Here is a 15600-nt window from a genome sequence, read left to right as displayed (position 1 = left end):
AAAAAATTCACACTGGATTCTGAAGACTTAATGCCAAAAAAAGAGTATAGAAGATCTTATTATCTTTATAATGATTACATGTTGTGATGATAATATCTTGGATTTATTGGGTTAAATAAAATACATTACTAAAATTAATTTTACATTTCTTTTTACTTTTTTTAAAATGTGGATCCTAGAAATGTTCATATGACATATGTGGCTCACTTTATATTTCTGTTGGACAGCATTGCTCTAGATTATATGATCTGTCAACATAGTCAAAGTGTTATAATCAAATATCAATTTACAAGACCCATTTAAAATGACCTAGAATTCTATAGTTCTTTTTGGCTCTCTGATTCAGTATTAAAAAGCAATGTAGAGAACATTTTATTTTAACTAATTCCAAAATGCTAGGAAAGTATGAGATTAGCTCACTGTATATTCACTAGTTCTCTAGTAAGTTTTTCAATGACTTCTTGTAAAAAAGGGTGGAAAGAAGGGCAAGTTGTTACTGGGCTATTTTATTAGAATACTTTTTTTTTTTTAAATTGAGTAGGCCCCACACACAACGTGAGTAGGCTTGAACTCATGACCCTGAGATCAAAGAGTCACATGCTCTACTGACTGAGCCAGTCAGGAGCCCCAGGATACATTTTAATATCATCACAGAATAAAATCAGCTCTACACTCCCAAAAAAGGAATTTATTTTTTAAGTTTTTACTTATTAAGTAATCTCTACACCCAGTGTGGGGCTTGAACTCACAATCCTGAGATCGAGTCATGTGCTCTTCCAACTGAGCCAGCCAGGTGCCCCAGGAAATTTTATTTGTTTGTTTATTTGTTTGTTTATTTACTTAGTAGGCTCCACGCTCAGGGTAGAGCCCCATTCAGGGCTTGAACTCCTGACCCTGAGATCAAGACCTGAGCTGATTTTAAGAGTTGGATGCTTAATCGCCTGAGCCACCCAAGTGCCCCAGAAATTATTTTTTAAAAACAAAATATTTCTGATTCTTCAGATAACTCTAGTAATTTTTATAAACTTATTAAAACAATTTCATGTTATCTTATTTTTTGAAGGCATGTACTTTTAAATTTTATTTATTTTTATGTTTTTATATTTTATTTATTTATTTTTAGAGAGAGAGGGGAGGGGTAGAGGGAGAGACAGAATCTTAAGCAGGCTCCACACCCATGTGCCGATGTGGGTCTTGATCCCATGACCCTGAGATCATGACCTGAGCCCAAATCAAGAGTAGACACTTAACTGACTGAGCCACCCAGGTGCCCCTGTTTGTTTATTTTAAAATTTTATTTTTAAGTAATCTCTACACCCAACATGGGGCTTGAACTCACAACCCCAAGATCAAGAGTTGCATGCTCCATGACTGAGCCAGCCAGGTGCCCCTGTACTTTTAAATTTTGTTGTAAATATTTTCTTTTGTAAAGGCCATTAAATCAAAATTAAATGTGCATATTCTATTATAGTGCTTTCTGCAGGAAAAGTATTATCAAATCAAGCAATGACACCATATTAAAACTTGAAAACTTTGGGAGTTACCAATATAACTATGGTGATAAAGTGCTGGGAAATTCTAATGGTACAGGTAATAGTTCAAGGAGAGTTATGGCTGATAAAAACTCTTGTTCTCTTTTTAGGTTAGTTTGACATCTTTTACTGTTGCTCTCAAAGCTTACAAATATGAATGAAACTTTGTCAAGAACACTGTACCTTAGTACCAAGAAAGTAACTTCACTAGCGTCACAGTAAACTGACACTTAAGAAATGTCAAATACCTGGGATGCCTGGGTGGCTCAGTTGGTTGAGTGTCCTGGGATCGAGTCCCACATCAGGCTCCCTGGTCAGTGGGGAGCCTGCTTCTCCCTCTGCATTCCCCCAGCTTGTGCGCACGGTCTCTCTGTCTCTCTCTCGACTCTGACAAATAAATAAAATCTAAAAAAGAAAAAAAGAAAAGAATGTCAAAAAGCTTTTAAAAGAAAGTTGTTTTTGGGGTGCCAGTCTGGCTTAGTTGTTAGAGCATGCAACTCTTGATCTTGGGGTTGTGAGTTCGAGCCCCACATTGGGCATAGAGTTTACTTTAAAAAATAAGTTTGTTTCAAAGACCTAATGATTTAGCCGTTTTTGAAGAACAGGAAGGAGCAGTCATTAAGTTAAAAAAATGACATTCAAAACTCTCCACAATCTGACCATAACCTTTTTTGTCAGCTTCCTAATGTGAGCCTGCCTAAATCCCATGCTGTAATCTGACCAGTCTTTTTGCTATATCACATACATTTTATGTTCTTTTCCATTGGGCTTTCTGTTCTCGGTCCAAATTGAAAACCCTCCCTGTGCTCCTCTTTCTAAACCTTATTAATCTTTCAAAACACTGCTCATATTTTTCTTTTATAAAACTTCCCCATACCAGCCCAAGATGAACATATAATTAACATTTGTATATTTTTTTTTTTTTGTAAAGCCCTTTCACATATTTTCTCATTCTGTAAGTCAGTCTAATGAGATAGATGATGTTATCTATTTGATAGAGTAAGGGAACTGAGTCTCAGAGAAATAGTCATTTTTCCAGAACTTCATGTAGATACTAAATAGTGAAGCTAAGAATATTAGAACCAATTCGTCTCATTCCAAGTTTCATGATCTTTTCTCTGTGGCTTAATGGTCCCTTAAATCCTGTAACAGTTACTTAACATACAAAGCCATTAATTGTTTACCTTATTTCTATCAAATTATTTAGCTTGATTGTTAGCTGTAGGCTTGAAGGGATATGTAGATTGTACATGGGGAAGGAGGAATAAATGGAAAAGGTGAAGAGAGCTAAATACATTTCTTGGTAATAGATTCAAAGAGGTCGTTAAGAGCTCTTCACCAGTCCACTTGCTTTTCTAAAAGCATTATACTTTTTTAAAACTGTGATTCCTAGACTTGCTCCTTTTCCTCTACCTACCTTGGTGCCAAATTTTTAGTGTAATTCTTAAAGCAGAGGTAAACAGTGAGGTCTTCCCTGACCATCCTGGTAAAGTAGCCCCTCCCTCAATCCCAGCCTTAGGACCATTTAAAATTTTTCTTTTTTCTTTTTTTTTTTTTTTAAAGATTTTATTTATTTATTCGACAGAGATAGAGACAGCCAGTGAGAGAGGGAACACAAGCAGGGGGAGTGGGAGAGGAAGAAGCAGGCTCATAGCGGAGGAGCCTGATGTGGGGCTCGATCCCATAACGCCGGGATCACGCCCTGAGCCGAAGGCAGACGCTCAACCGCTGTGCCACCCAGGCGCCCCCATTTAAAATTTTTCTTAAAAGCACTTCATACTATCTAAAATTCTATCATTTCTTTATTAACTTATTTCTTGGTTGTCTTCTCCCACTAGAATATAAGTTGAATGAAAGTAAGGATGTTGTGTATCTGGTTTATAGCACATAGTAAGCACTCAGTCAGTATTGCTGAATGAGATACTTTATTCATGGAAAGTGTTCACTATGATAACATCGATCTTTTAAAACAAGTTTTATATACTCATCAAATACTATACAATATGCACTCAAATGCTATTGACTGTCTAATTCCAAATACGAGTCCAAATTACTGTAATTACCTAAAGAAGAACATTTTATAGTTAAGAAAAAAATAGGATTTCTAGAACACTTAAATAGGGTTTAATGTCTTAAAGACACTTGCCTTAAATTTACTTATTCTGTCTTATAACCTAGATGGAGTAAGAAATGAATCTCTTTAATATTTTTTCTATTTTTTCCCTAAAGATAAATTTGCATTTGAAACAAATGAAACAAAATTTTGATGACAAAATTTTTAGGTATTGTAACTTATGCTCAAAGTCTAAGGTCTTTCTACAAGAATGAAAATTTAGCATCTGAGTTCCAAAGTTACAACAGAAGCTGCAGCAACAAGAACTAAGGCTGGAAAGATCTGACTCTAAAATCAAAGATAATATTTTAAGGGGCACCTTGCAGGCTCAGTCAGTGGAGCATGCAACTCTTGATCTCCAGGTCGTGAGTTCAAACTCCTCACTGGGTGTAGAGATTACTTAAACAACAAAACAAAAAAACATATTTTAAGAATACAAACATTGTACCATTTATTTTTAAAAATTTAAGTAGATTTTATTTTTTTAGAGCAGTTTTAAGTTCACAGCAAAATTGAGTGGAAGGTACAGAAGTTTCCCATAAACCTCCACACGTGCACAATCTACCCCACCCCATGACCAATGTCTCCCACTAAATGGAACATTTATTTACAACTAATGAATTTATATTGATACATCATTATCACCCAGAGTCTATAATTTACATTAGGGTTCACTTCTGGTTTTGTACATTCTATGACTTTGGACAAATGTATAAGGACATGTGCCCACCATTTCAGTATCATACAGAGTAGTTTCACGGCCCTAAAAATCCTCTGTACTCTACCAATTTATCCTTCCCTTCCCACTAACCCCTGACAACCACTGATTTTTTTTTTTTAATTGTCACCATAGTTCTACCTTTTCCAGAATGTCATATAATATATAGCCTTTTCAGACTGGTTTCTTTCACTTTAGTAATATACATTTACGGTTCCTCCAATGTCTTTTCATGGGTTGCTAGCTCCTTTCTTTTTAGTACTGAATAATATTCCATTGTCTGAATGGCCATAGTTTATCACATTCACCTGCTAGAGGACATCTTGGTTGCTTCCAAGCTTCCAAGTTTGGGCAGTTATAAATGAGGCTGCTATAAATATCCATGTGCGGGTTTCTGTGTAGACCTAGGTTTTCAATTCCTTTGAGTAAATACCAAGGAACATGATTGTGGGATCGTATGATAAGGGTATGTTTAGTTTTCTAAGAAACCACCAAATTATCTTCCAAAGTGTACTATTTTGCCCTCCCACCAACAGTGAATGAGAATTCCTGTTGCTCTACATCTTTGCCAGCATTTGGTGTTGCTGGTGTTCTGGATTTTGGCCATTTTAATAGCTGTGTTGTGGTATATTTGTTTTTATTTGCATTTCACTGATGACGTTTGATATGGAGCATCTTTTCATATGCTTATTTGCCATCTGTATGGTGAGGTTTCTGTTAAGGTTTTTGGCCCATTTTTTAATTGGGTTGTTTGTTTTTTTATTGTTGAGTTTTAAGAATTCTTTATATATTTTTGGGTTTTTTTGTTTTGTTTTGTTTTTCCTTTTTTTAATTTAAATTCCATTAATTAACATATAGTGTATTTCTAGTTTCAGAGGTAGAGGTCAGTGGTTCATCAGTCTTCTATAATACGCGGTGCTCATTACATCACGTGCCCTCCTTAATGTCCCTCACCTAATTAACCCATCCCTCCACCCTCTCCCCTCCAGCAACGCTCAGTTTGTTTCCTGTGATTAAGAGTCTCTTATGGTTTGTCTCCCTTTGATTTTGTCTATTTTTTCCCTCTCTTCCCCTATGATCCTCTGTTTTGTTTCTTAACTTCCACATATGAGTGAGATCATATGATAATTGTCTTTCTCTGATTGGCTTATTTTGCTTAGCATAATACCCTCTAGTTCCATCCACGTCATCACAAATGGTAAGATTTCATTTTTTAATGGCTGAGTAGTATTCCATTGTGTGTATATACACACACACACCACATCTTTATCTTTTCATCTGTCAGTAGACATCTGGGCTCTTTCCATAATTTGGCTATTGTGGACATTGCTGCTATAACTGTTGGGGTACAGGTGCCCCTTCGGGTCACTGTATTTGTATCTTTGGGGTAAGTGCAATTGCTGGGTCGTAGGGTAGCTCTATTTTCAACTTTCTGAGGAGCCTCCATACTGTTTTCCAGAGGGGCTGCACCAGCTTGCATTCCCACCAAAAGTGTAAGAGGTTTCCCCTTTCTCTGCATCCTTGCCAATATCTGTCGTTTCCTGGCTTGTTAATTTTAGCCATTCTGACTCGTATGAAGTGGTATCCCATTGTGGTTTTGATTTGTATTTCCCTGATGCCGAGTGATGCTGAGCATTTTTTCATGTGTCTGTTGGCCATTTGTATGTCTCCTTTGGAGAAATGTCTGTTCATGTCTTCTCCCATTTCTTGTTTGGATTATTTGTTCTTTGGGTGTTGAGTTTGATACGTTTTTTATAGATTTTGGATACTAGCCCTTTATCTGATAAGACATTTGCAAATATCTTCTCCCATTCTGTCACAAAGGAAAAAAAAAGTTCTTTATATATTTTGGATAATAGTCCTTTATCAGATATGTCTTTTTTTTTTTTTTTCCTCTGAAGATTTTACTTAAATTCAGGTTAGTTAACATATAGTGTAGTATTGGTTTCAGGAATAGAACTTAGTGATTCATCACTTACATGTAAAACCCAGTGCTCATCCCAACAAGTGGTCTCCTTAATGCCCATCACCCATTTAGCCCATCCCCCTGCCCACCTCCCCTCCAGCAACCCTCAGTTTGTTCTCAAAATTAAGAGTCTCTTGTTTGCCTCCGTCTCTGTTTTTATCTTATTTCATTTTTTCTTTCCCTTCTTCTATGTTCGTCTGTTTTGTTTCTTAAATTCCCATATGAGTGAAATCATATGGTATTTGTCTTTCTCTGATTGACTTATTTCGCTTAGCATAATACCTTCTAGTTCCATCCACATCGTTGCAAATTCAGATATCTTTTGAAATATTTTCTCCCAATCTGTGGCTTGTTTTTTCATTCTCTTGATGATTCCTTCTCAGCAAAAAATTACAATTTTAATGCAGTCCAGCTTACCATTTCTCTCTTTCACGAACTGTTCCTTTGGTATTATATTTAAAAATCATTGCCAGGGGCGCCTGGGTAGCACAGTTGTTAAGCGTCTGCCTTCGGCTCAGGGCATGATCCCGGCATTCCGGGATCGAGTCCCACATCGGGCTTCTCCGCTGGGAGCCTGCTTCTTCCTCTCCCACTTAACTGCTGTGTTCCCTCTCTTGCTGGCTGTCTCTTTGTCACATAAATAAATAAAATTAAAAAAAAAATCATTGCCAAACCCAAGGTCATCTAGATTTTTTCATATGTTCTAGGGGTTTTATAGTTTTGCATTTGACACTTAGGTCTATGATCCATTTTGAGTTAATTCTTGTGAAAGGTTTAAGGTCTGTGTCTAGATTCATTTCTTTGCAAGTGGATGTCCAGTTGTTCAGCACTATTTGTTAAAAAGACTGTTTTTTCTCCCTTGTATTGCCTTTGCTCTTTTGTCAAAGATCAGTTGACTATATTATATGTGTCTATTTCTGGGTTCTCTATTCTGTTCCATTGGCCTGTTTGCCTGTTCTTTCACCAATACCACACTGTCATGATTACTGTGTTTGAAATAGTCAATGTCTTTGAGATTTGTATTTGAAATACAATGAATGCCACCTATGTGAAAGTTTAATGATTTTAAATTTTAACAGAGTCAAGATGAGTAAGTAGCATATTAACTGGGGTATTTGGAAAGAGCCATTTATTCTTAGTTCGACAGCTGTTGTGTGTGGATGTATATGCTTGTAAATAAGGACATTTTATTATCCCTATGGTATGGTAATTTTTTTTCTAGAAAAAAGTTCTAGTTCATATGATGAGATGAGATCACTGTCATCACAATAGTAGCTAACACTTTCATAGTCCTCATTATGTGCCAGTTACATTTAATTGTGTCACACATTTATCTTATTTATCCTCACAACAGCCCTATGAAGTAGATATTAATGCCAATCCCACTTGACAGATGAGGAAACTGAGGCACAGCAAAGTTAAGTCCAAAGCCACACAGCTAGTAAGTGGTGTTACCAGGACTCTAACCCAGGCAGGCAGTCTGGCTCCAAAATACGTGTTTTTTAAACACTACGCTCTCAGTATTCCTTGGTGCCACCCTAGCAAATTTTATAACCACTATTTAGCTATCTAAAGCACTGTGAGAACAAAGTGTAAAAGAGCCTCAGTTTGTTTATTCTTGGATAAGAAGTACTGGGGAATGGAAGTCACAACTAACTAAAATTAATTACTTGATGAGAAAATTCTGGACTGAATGTACCCATTTAAGAATTAAATAGTGACAGGAAAAGTTTCCAACAGGAGCATTGGTAAAATATTAGAAGTCATCAGTCTTTAAGTGTTTAAGTGATGATCTGAATTTCAATAGTGATTTCTTCTGAGACTCTGGACGGCATGTTGTCTTTCTTTGTACTAATGTATTATAAACTGAGAAATGATCTGTGAATTGGAGAAAAAAACTTTTTTATTGTCTATTAATAAAGCCAAAGTAGAGGTGAAGATGGTATCAGTTGAATGACTACTTATGTACTTTTAAGACTTTTGTGTGTGGTAAAGTGCTATTTTTAGCTCTCATGATCTAAACATATATAATATTTTAAGCTGTGATTATACAATCAAAAAGGACTCATACTTCTGTAAAAATAATTTATCTATAATTATTATGAAAGCATGATATCACAAATAAGGAAGATTTGTTAAAGTTTTTGAAAAAAAATATGTCATTACAATTTTTACTTAATTCTGGCCCATGTCTCCCTAAGAGTGACATACTTCCTCCACATATATTATTGGGCACAAAAACTGTTAAACTGTGTTTTATTTTATTTTATGTTATTTTTTTTTAAAGATTTTATTTATTTATTTGACAGAGAGACAGCCAGCGAGAGAGGGAACACAAGCAGGGGGAGTGGGTGAGGAAGCAGGTTCCCCGCAGAGGAGCCTGATGCGGGGCTCAATCCCAGAACTCCGGGATCACGCCCTGAGCCGAAGGCAGCCGCTTAACGACTGCACTACCCAGGCGCCCCTGTTAAACTGTGTTTTTAAAAAAAACTTTAATAAACAAATTAATAAACACACTTACGTTTTCTGATTTAGTTGAAAAAATTAAATCTCTTAAAATACAGCGTAACTTACCTTCAGTTAGAGATGAATCACCCCACCGCAGCATGAGAACTTAAACTTGTAAACTGTAAATATTAAGAAGAATCTTTTTGTAATTTTCATATATTTATTTATTTACTTACTTACTTGTTTACTTATTTACTTATTTACTTATATTTAAAGTAAGCTCTACACCCAATATGGGACTTGAACTCTTGACCCCAAGATCAAGAGTCACATGTCATGCCAACTGAGCCAGCCACACATATATATACCTATAAAATCACATAAGCAGGATTTATGTGATTTTTAAACAATATTTCAAATAGATTATTATGTAGTTTTTTTGGCTTTGCTTTTCTTTTTTACTTTTCTTTTCTTTTTCTTTCTTTCTTTTTTTTTCTTTTTTTTAAGATTCCATCTATCTGAGAGAGAGAGAGCATGAGCAGGGGAAAGAGGGAGAAGCAGGCTCCCCGCTGATCAGGGAGCCAAATGTGGGGCTTGAACCTGGACTCTGGGATCATGACCTGAGCCAAAGGCAGACATTTAACGGACTGAGCCTCCCAGGTGCCCCTATTTTTACTTTTAAAAATATTAAATGAGACTTGTTCACATCTCAGCTCCATTTTCCCTAAAAACTGCCACTACTTTTCCCTTTATGTACTCTATTTTTGTCATGATAATTATTTATAGGGATGACAATTGGTCACACACCCCCATAAAAAAAAAAAAACCCTACACTTATCTCATAGATGAAAAAAACTTAGATGAAAACAATTTAATGTAAAGTGACTGTGTAATGGATTTGTAACCCCTAAGTGGTAGAGGATACAGCTCAGTCTGAAAAAGTAAATGTAAGAGCAAAATTTCTCTAAAGTACTATGTAGTTTAATAATTATATCAATCCACTAGCCTGCTGCATCTAATTGCAATGAGTATATTGGTATATTTAACAGTTTTTTTTTTCCTTTGGATTATTTCTAGGGACAAATTTCCAGGTATGGTATTTACAGAGATTTTAAAATCATTTTTAATAATTGTTCCCAGGGTCTCCTGGGTGGCTCAGTCAGTTAAGTGTCTGACTCTTGATCTCAGCTCAGGTTTTGATCACAGGGTTGTGAGTTGCTCCCAAATGTTTTAAAATTATTTTTATTATTTATTTATTTTTAATGGCTAAATGGGTATTTGTTTTATTGTTATCCATTTTGAACTGTCCATTTATATCATATACTTTTTTTGTATATCTCACTGTATTAGTTTCCTAGGGCTGCTAAAAAAAGTTGTCACAAAGTAGACATCTTAAAACAACAGAAATTTATTCTCACACTTCTGGCAGCTAAACCAAGGTGTGGGTAGGACCACCCTCCTTTCAAAGGCTCTCAGAGATAATCCTAGGAGAGTAGTATAGATCTACACATTTCAGGAATAACTTTTCTGCTTATTTGAGAGTTTATCATTCTTTTAAAATAAAAATGTAGTGGATTTTATTTTATTTTTATTTTTTTATTTTTAAGTAGGCTCCATACCCAGCTTGGATCCTAATGTAGGGCCTGAACTCCTGACCCTGAGATCAAGATCTGAGCTGAGACCAAGAGTTGGATGCTTAACTCACTGAACCACCTAGGTGCCCAGGGAATTTTAGCTCTTAAAAAAAAGGGTGTTTTTCCTTGGTAGCCTGAATGTACTGTTTCCTTTTTCCCTGGGCCTACCTTGTTTCCTGGGATCCATGTTTTTTTTTTCTGCTCACTTGACTTTGAAGTAGTGGAAGGGTAGTCAGGCTCACCTGGCTCTGGGTATGAGTTGGCCTTGATCCCTGCAACCTCCTCCTGATGCTGCCATACTTATTTTCTTTATTGAAGTATAGCTGACACACAATATTGCATGAGTTTCAGGTGTACAACATAGTGATTTAGTAACTCTGTATGTTATGTTATGCTCACCGTGAGTGTAGCTATCATCTGTTACTATTGCTATTATAATACCACTGAATATATTCCCTATGTGGTACCTTTCATCCTTGTGACTTAATTATTCCATACATATAGTATCTTCTTTATCCATTCATCGATTAATGAACACTTAGGTTTCTTCCATATCTCGGCTATTGTAAATAATGCTGTAATGAATATGTGGGTGCATATATCTTTTTGAATTAGTGTTCTTGTTTCCTTTGAATAAATACCCAGTAGTGGAATTACCGGATTGTGTGGTATTTCTATTTTTAAATATTTGAGGAAGCTCCATACTATTTCTACAGTGGCTAACCAATATACATTCTTACCAGCTGTGCACAAGGGTTCTCTTTTCTCCACATCCTCACCAGCATTTGTTATTTCTTGTCTTTTTTATATTAGCCATTCTGACTGGTATGAGGTAGTATCTCACTGTGGTTTTGCTTTTCATTTCCCTGATGATCAGTGATGTTGAACATCTTATCTTGTGTCTGCTGGCATTGTTTCCAAACATTTGAAAGAACTATTTACACTACTCATTTTATCAAAACCTAGCTAGATTGTTTTATATTATTTAAAATTATAATTGCTCTCTTATTAACTTGAAATTTCAAAGTTGAGGTGAATTCTTGCTTTTCAAATTTAGCACTATGATTCTTTTTTGTGTGCATGATATTTGAAGAAGTATGAAAATCCTTTATCACCCTTCTCTATATGTGGAAAGTCGGATTTGTTTCCATTTGTTAGTATGTAATGCATTTCTCGGAAATGTGAAAGATCTAGTCTTTGGATTCTAAAATCCTTTAATATGTCAAGTCCTGATAATATTTCTAGCTACCTGAAAATAATTGAATCAGATGAGAATCTTTTTTTTTCTTTCCTCCCAGCATTACCCACCAGAAGAAGTCAGACTTTTCATAGATAGCAATGCAGTTTTCCTTTGGTAGTGAATATTTAAAGGAGCAATTGATTCTAGAAAAGGTGATTTTTATTATATTTTTACTCTACTCTAGATGCTGATCATTGCACTGGATTTCAACTTGCATTTTTTTTAAAGTAGGAGTTTTAAAGTGACTTTGGATATTAGCATTTTTCCCCAAGTTTTTTTTTTTGGATTTGAATGGTTAACCTTTTGACTTTGAGTATTCCTTGGTGGAACTAAAACATTTGCTTGAATAGCTAGCTGACAAACCTCTGTAGCCCGTAACTAGGCTAGACAGATGCTATACATTTCTAATACCAAAGTATTTTTAAAGGAGAGAGTTTTGAAAAATAGGAAACCCTAGCTGTCAAATGTATAAAGATGAACGTTCTGAAAGAATTGCTGAATCATGAATGTAAAGCTGCTTGGCATATAGAGTAGGTGTTCCCATATCTTTAAAGGTTAACACGTGATCATTAACTTGTCGTCATACTCTAAACATATATGTACATTTACTTTTCCTTTATATGTTCTGTTTTTCTTTTAAGTTTACAGATTTAAGGTATTTATAGGGCTCTGTGCAATTCTTTTCACATTTTCTTATTAATCCATCTTTCCGTTATATTAGAAATGGGAACATTTTTGAAAAGATGACAAAACAATATAGGAGATAAAAGATGTGTAATATACATTGAAAATACTTCTCATAAGTATCATATGTATGTATATATCATATATATGTATATATACGTATATATACGTATATATGTATATATACGTATATATATAAGCAGACATCGAAAGGGCATGTAAATGATAGGACATACACTTTGTTAACAAAAAAAAAATACAAAACTACAACAAATAAATGTAATTATCTATCAGGAAAAAAAAAGGACTAGAAGGAAATACACTAACAAGCAGGGATTACCTAAAGTAGTATGATAGGGAGGTTTTTATTTTATACCTTTTCTTCTTTTTTCTTTCTGTGTTTTCCAAAATCTTCAGCAATGAGTATTGCTATTTATAATTAGGGAAATGTGTTTTTATAGAAAAAAAATACTTCTCATATCACTGCCCCGTAAATAGTATATCCAGATTTTAAGATGATCCAGTCAAGGTCTTATAAGAAACATGAGTATTTACTGTCTGTAACTTGATACTTGTCTTCTATCTTTCCTGCAGCACAAAAATTCTTTAAATAGTGACCCTAGGAATTGGGCAGAGGCGGGGAGTGGGGGAAAAGCGGTATCTCATTCTGTTTTTGCTGAAGTAACTAAAATCAGGTACGGAGCTTTCACAAATATTTAGTTTGCCAGAACTATTAACTCTTGTATACTACAAAAAACTAGTTAAAACCACTAGCTAAAATAATATTTAAGTCCCTTATTGCTTTTGATGTTTATGATATGTAGCCTTTTACGATGTGAAATTGGTATATTGACTTCCTGGCATTTCTGATTGCTAGACCCCCAGGAATTCCAAAAATGACACAAATTATCTGAAAATTTTAATTTAAACAAACCATATTTTAGTATTGTATATCTTACATCTGGATAACTTGAAATTAAAATTAAAATACCTAAAATAAGTTCAAGGGTACTTTTATTTGTATAATACCTGTAATTTATTTTAACATAGGACGCCTAGTGGCTTTAATTATTTTTGTTGTTTTTCACCTACAATAGAGTAAATAAATATGTAGCTATGACCTGCTATGCTGAAATACTGGTTTTTGAATCCACTTAGCTTCTTAAAAAGGAAATAAAAATGGGAGAGCCAGAAGGAAAATGAATAGTTAATCGTGGAGGAGGAGAAAACCTAGCTCAGTACTTTGACTAGAGGCAGCTGGGGAAGTGACGTCCTGTAGCATTTGCTGTTCTAGAAAGTACAGAGACACGTAGTGAAAATGGGAGGATCTAGAAGGAGGCCGTCTCCTGTGTAGTGTATATTTATCTGTAAGTGAGCCTTTGGGGAAGGAATTAAATACAGAGACGCGGTTTGCTTGCTGCCTTAACACAGCAGGCTGAATTGCTGATTTGCTTTAACTTTTAAAATACCCAGCTTGGTTTATTTTTCTTAGAATCGTTGTACTGCTAAGACTGGGGACGCTGTTTTCTTTCACAAAGGGAAATCTAAGTTCATTTCAAGGCATTCGAAATGGGGAAAGACTATTATTGCATTTTGGGAATTGAAAAAGGAGCTTCAGATGAAGATATTAAAAAGGCTTACCGAAAACAAGCCCTCAAATTTCATCCGGACAAGAACAAATCTCCTCAAGCAGAGGAAAAATTTAAAGAGGTTGCAGAAGCTTATGAAGTATTGAGTGATCCTAAAAAGAGAGAAATATATGATCAGTTTGGGGAGGAAGGTAAGTATTCTGTGTATATCTTTTGGTCTCTCCAGCTCTGTCTCACTCTCTCTCCCCCCTTTCAGCCTTCTGGTTATCTTTAAATTAAATTCTCAGACACCAAAAGTAGAAAGACAAATAATGGATAAAAATAAGATTTCATCTTTGATCGTCTGAATGAATATTATTACATAGCTGTGAATGAAATGTACTTGTTTGCCTTTTTTTTATTTTGGCATTTTGTAATATGTATATTCTGCCATTCGATTTATAATGTTAACAGTGTATATTTGAAAAGAAACCTTACATTCCCATACCCATTAATGAATTGTGTCAAAAGTCTTATGCAACCTGTTTTGTTTTCTAATGAATTTTCTGCCAGAACCAATAAAGGTCCTTCAACCATTTAAAATTTTAAGATTGGCAGTTCAAATTCTGGGTAGTTTATATTTTATTAACAAAAACAAAGGAAGTTTTTTGCCTTTCTGATAGCAATTTAATTTAGATTGAACAAGATAGAATCGTCTCTCTGAGAAGCAGAAGGCCCAGGCATTTAGCTCTAGTTGTTTTTGGCATTCCGCCTGGAGAGGAAAGAATTTTCCTGATGTCATAAAATACCAGAACAAGTTTTTAGCTTAATTGTAAACAGTAATTGTGTGCCAAGAAAATGAGATCTCAGAAATACAATTTTTGACCTAAAATGGCCACCTAGTTAGAACAATTATTGATTTACTTTTAGGTAACATTATTTCTTTGGAAATTTTACTATCTAGGTATAGAGGAAAGCATGACAACTTCCCTTTCCTTGATCCCTGCCATACTTTTGTTTCTTTCAGTGTGAGATCAGAAACTAATTGAATACAGTAAATGGGGGTTATTAAGATTATCCTTTTATCATTCTGTATTTTAAATTAAGTTTGTCCATCATTTCCATATAAATGTAGCTATAAAGTAAGACTATTTTAAATTGCTAATTAACAGCAACAACAAAAACACTTTAATTCCTACAGATGCTGGGATTTTCCACGTTTTGAATCAGGACTTAGTTACTTCATTATTAATTTTTTCTCCCAAAATAATCTCCTTTAAATTATTGTAGTTATGAAAACTTTTTTATTTCTTTGCCTCCTTTATCGCATTTAACATAAAGTTTTCCTAATCAGAAATATACCCTAAAATACAGTGAAGCAGTAATTACTCATTTTGAGTTAAAAAACTAAATTTATATAAGCAGGGTGATTGTGTAAAGGTTTTTTTTTTTTTTTCATCCTTTCTTTTGTTTTGTTTTTCTTTTTGATCTGAGTTGCCAAAATTGCAATTTCTGCTCTTGGTTTTGGTGTGATGAGGACCTGCAGTGTCAGGTTCTTACAAAGTCAATATTGAAAAAGGCAAGTAATGGTCTGTTCAATTCTGGTTGTTTCTTATGGCCATTCTAATCAAATTATTATGATTTGATTCATCTCAAGCACCAAGCAGGATTCTGAGATACTACAGGCAGTACACTCT

General features: G+C 34.8%; 1 protein-coding gene across 2 annotated transcripts in view; it reads left to right on the top strand.

Moving 5' to 3' along the window:
• Positions 1–15600, top strand: part of DNAJB4 (DnaJ heat shock protein family (Hsp40) member B4) — a 41794-nt gene that overhangs the window by 17911 nt on the left and 8283 nt on the right. The window contains exon 1 of one of the 2 annotated variants that reach the window (XM_008690680.2): positions 13602–14115. The exons of the other annotated variant lie outside the window; for it this stretch is intronic. Coding sequence (XP_008688902.1) covers positions 13905–14115 — 211 coding nt within the window. The 5' untranslated portion in view covers positions 13602–13904. Of the gene's footprint in view, positions 1–13601; positions 14116–15600 lie in introns of those variants that run through there. 2 annotated transcript variants of the gene reach the window in all.

This window comes from Ursus maritimus, unplaced genomic scaffold, assembly GCF_017311325.1.
Source record: "Ursus maritimus isolate PB19 unplaced genomic scaffold, ASM1731132v1 scaffold_12, whole genome shotgun sequence".
In the NCBI taxonomy this organism is placed as follows: Eukaryota; Metazoa; Chordata; class Mammalia; order Carnivora; family Ursidae; genus Ursus; species Ursus maritimus.
The sequence above is the reverse complement of the archived record's forward strand: the minus strand, read 5'-3'. Positions and strand labels throughout refer to the sequence as shown.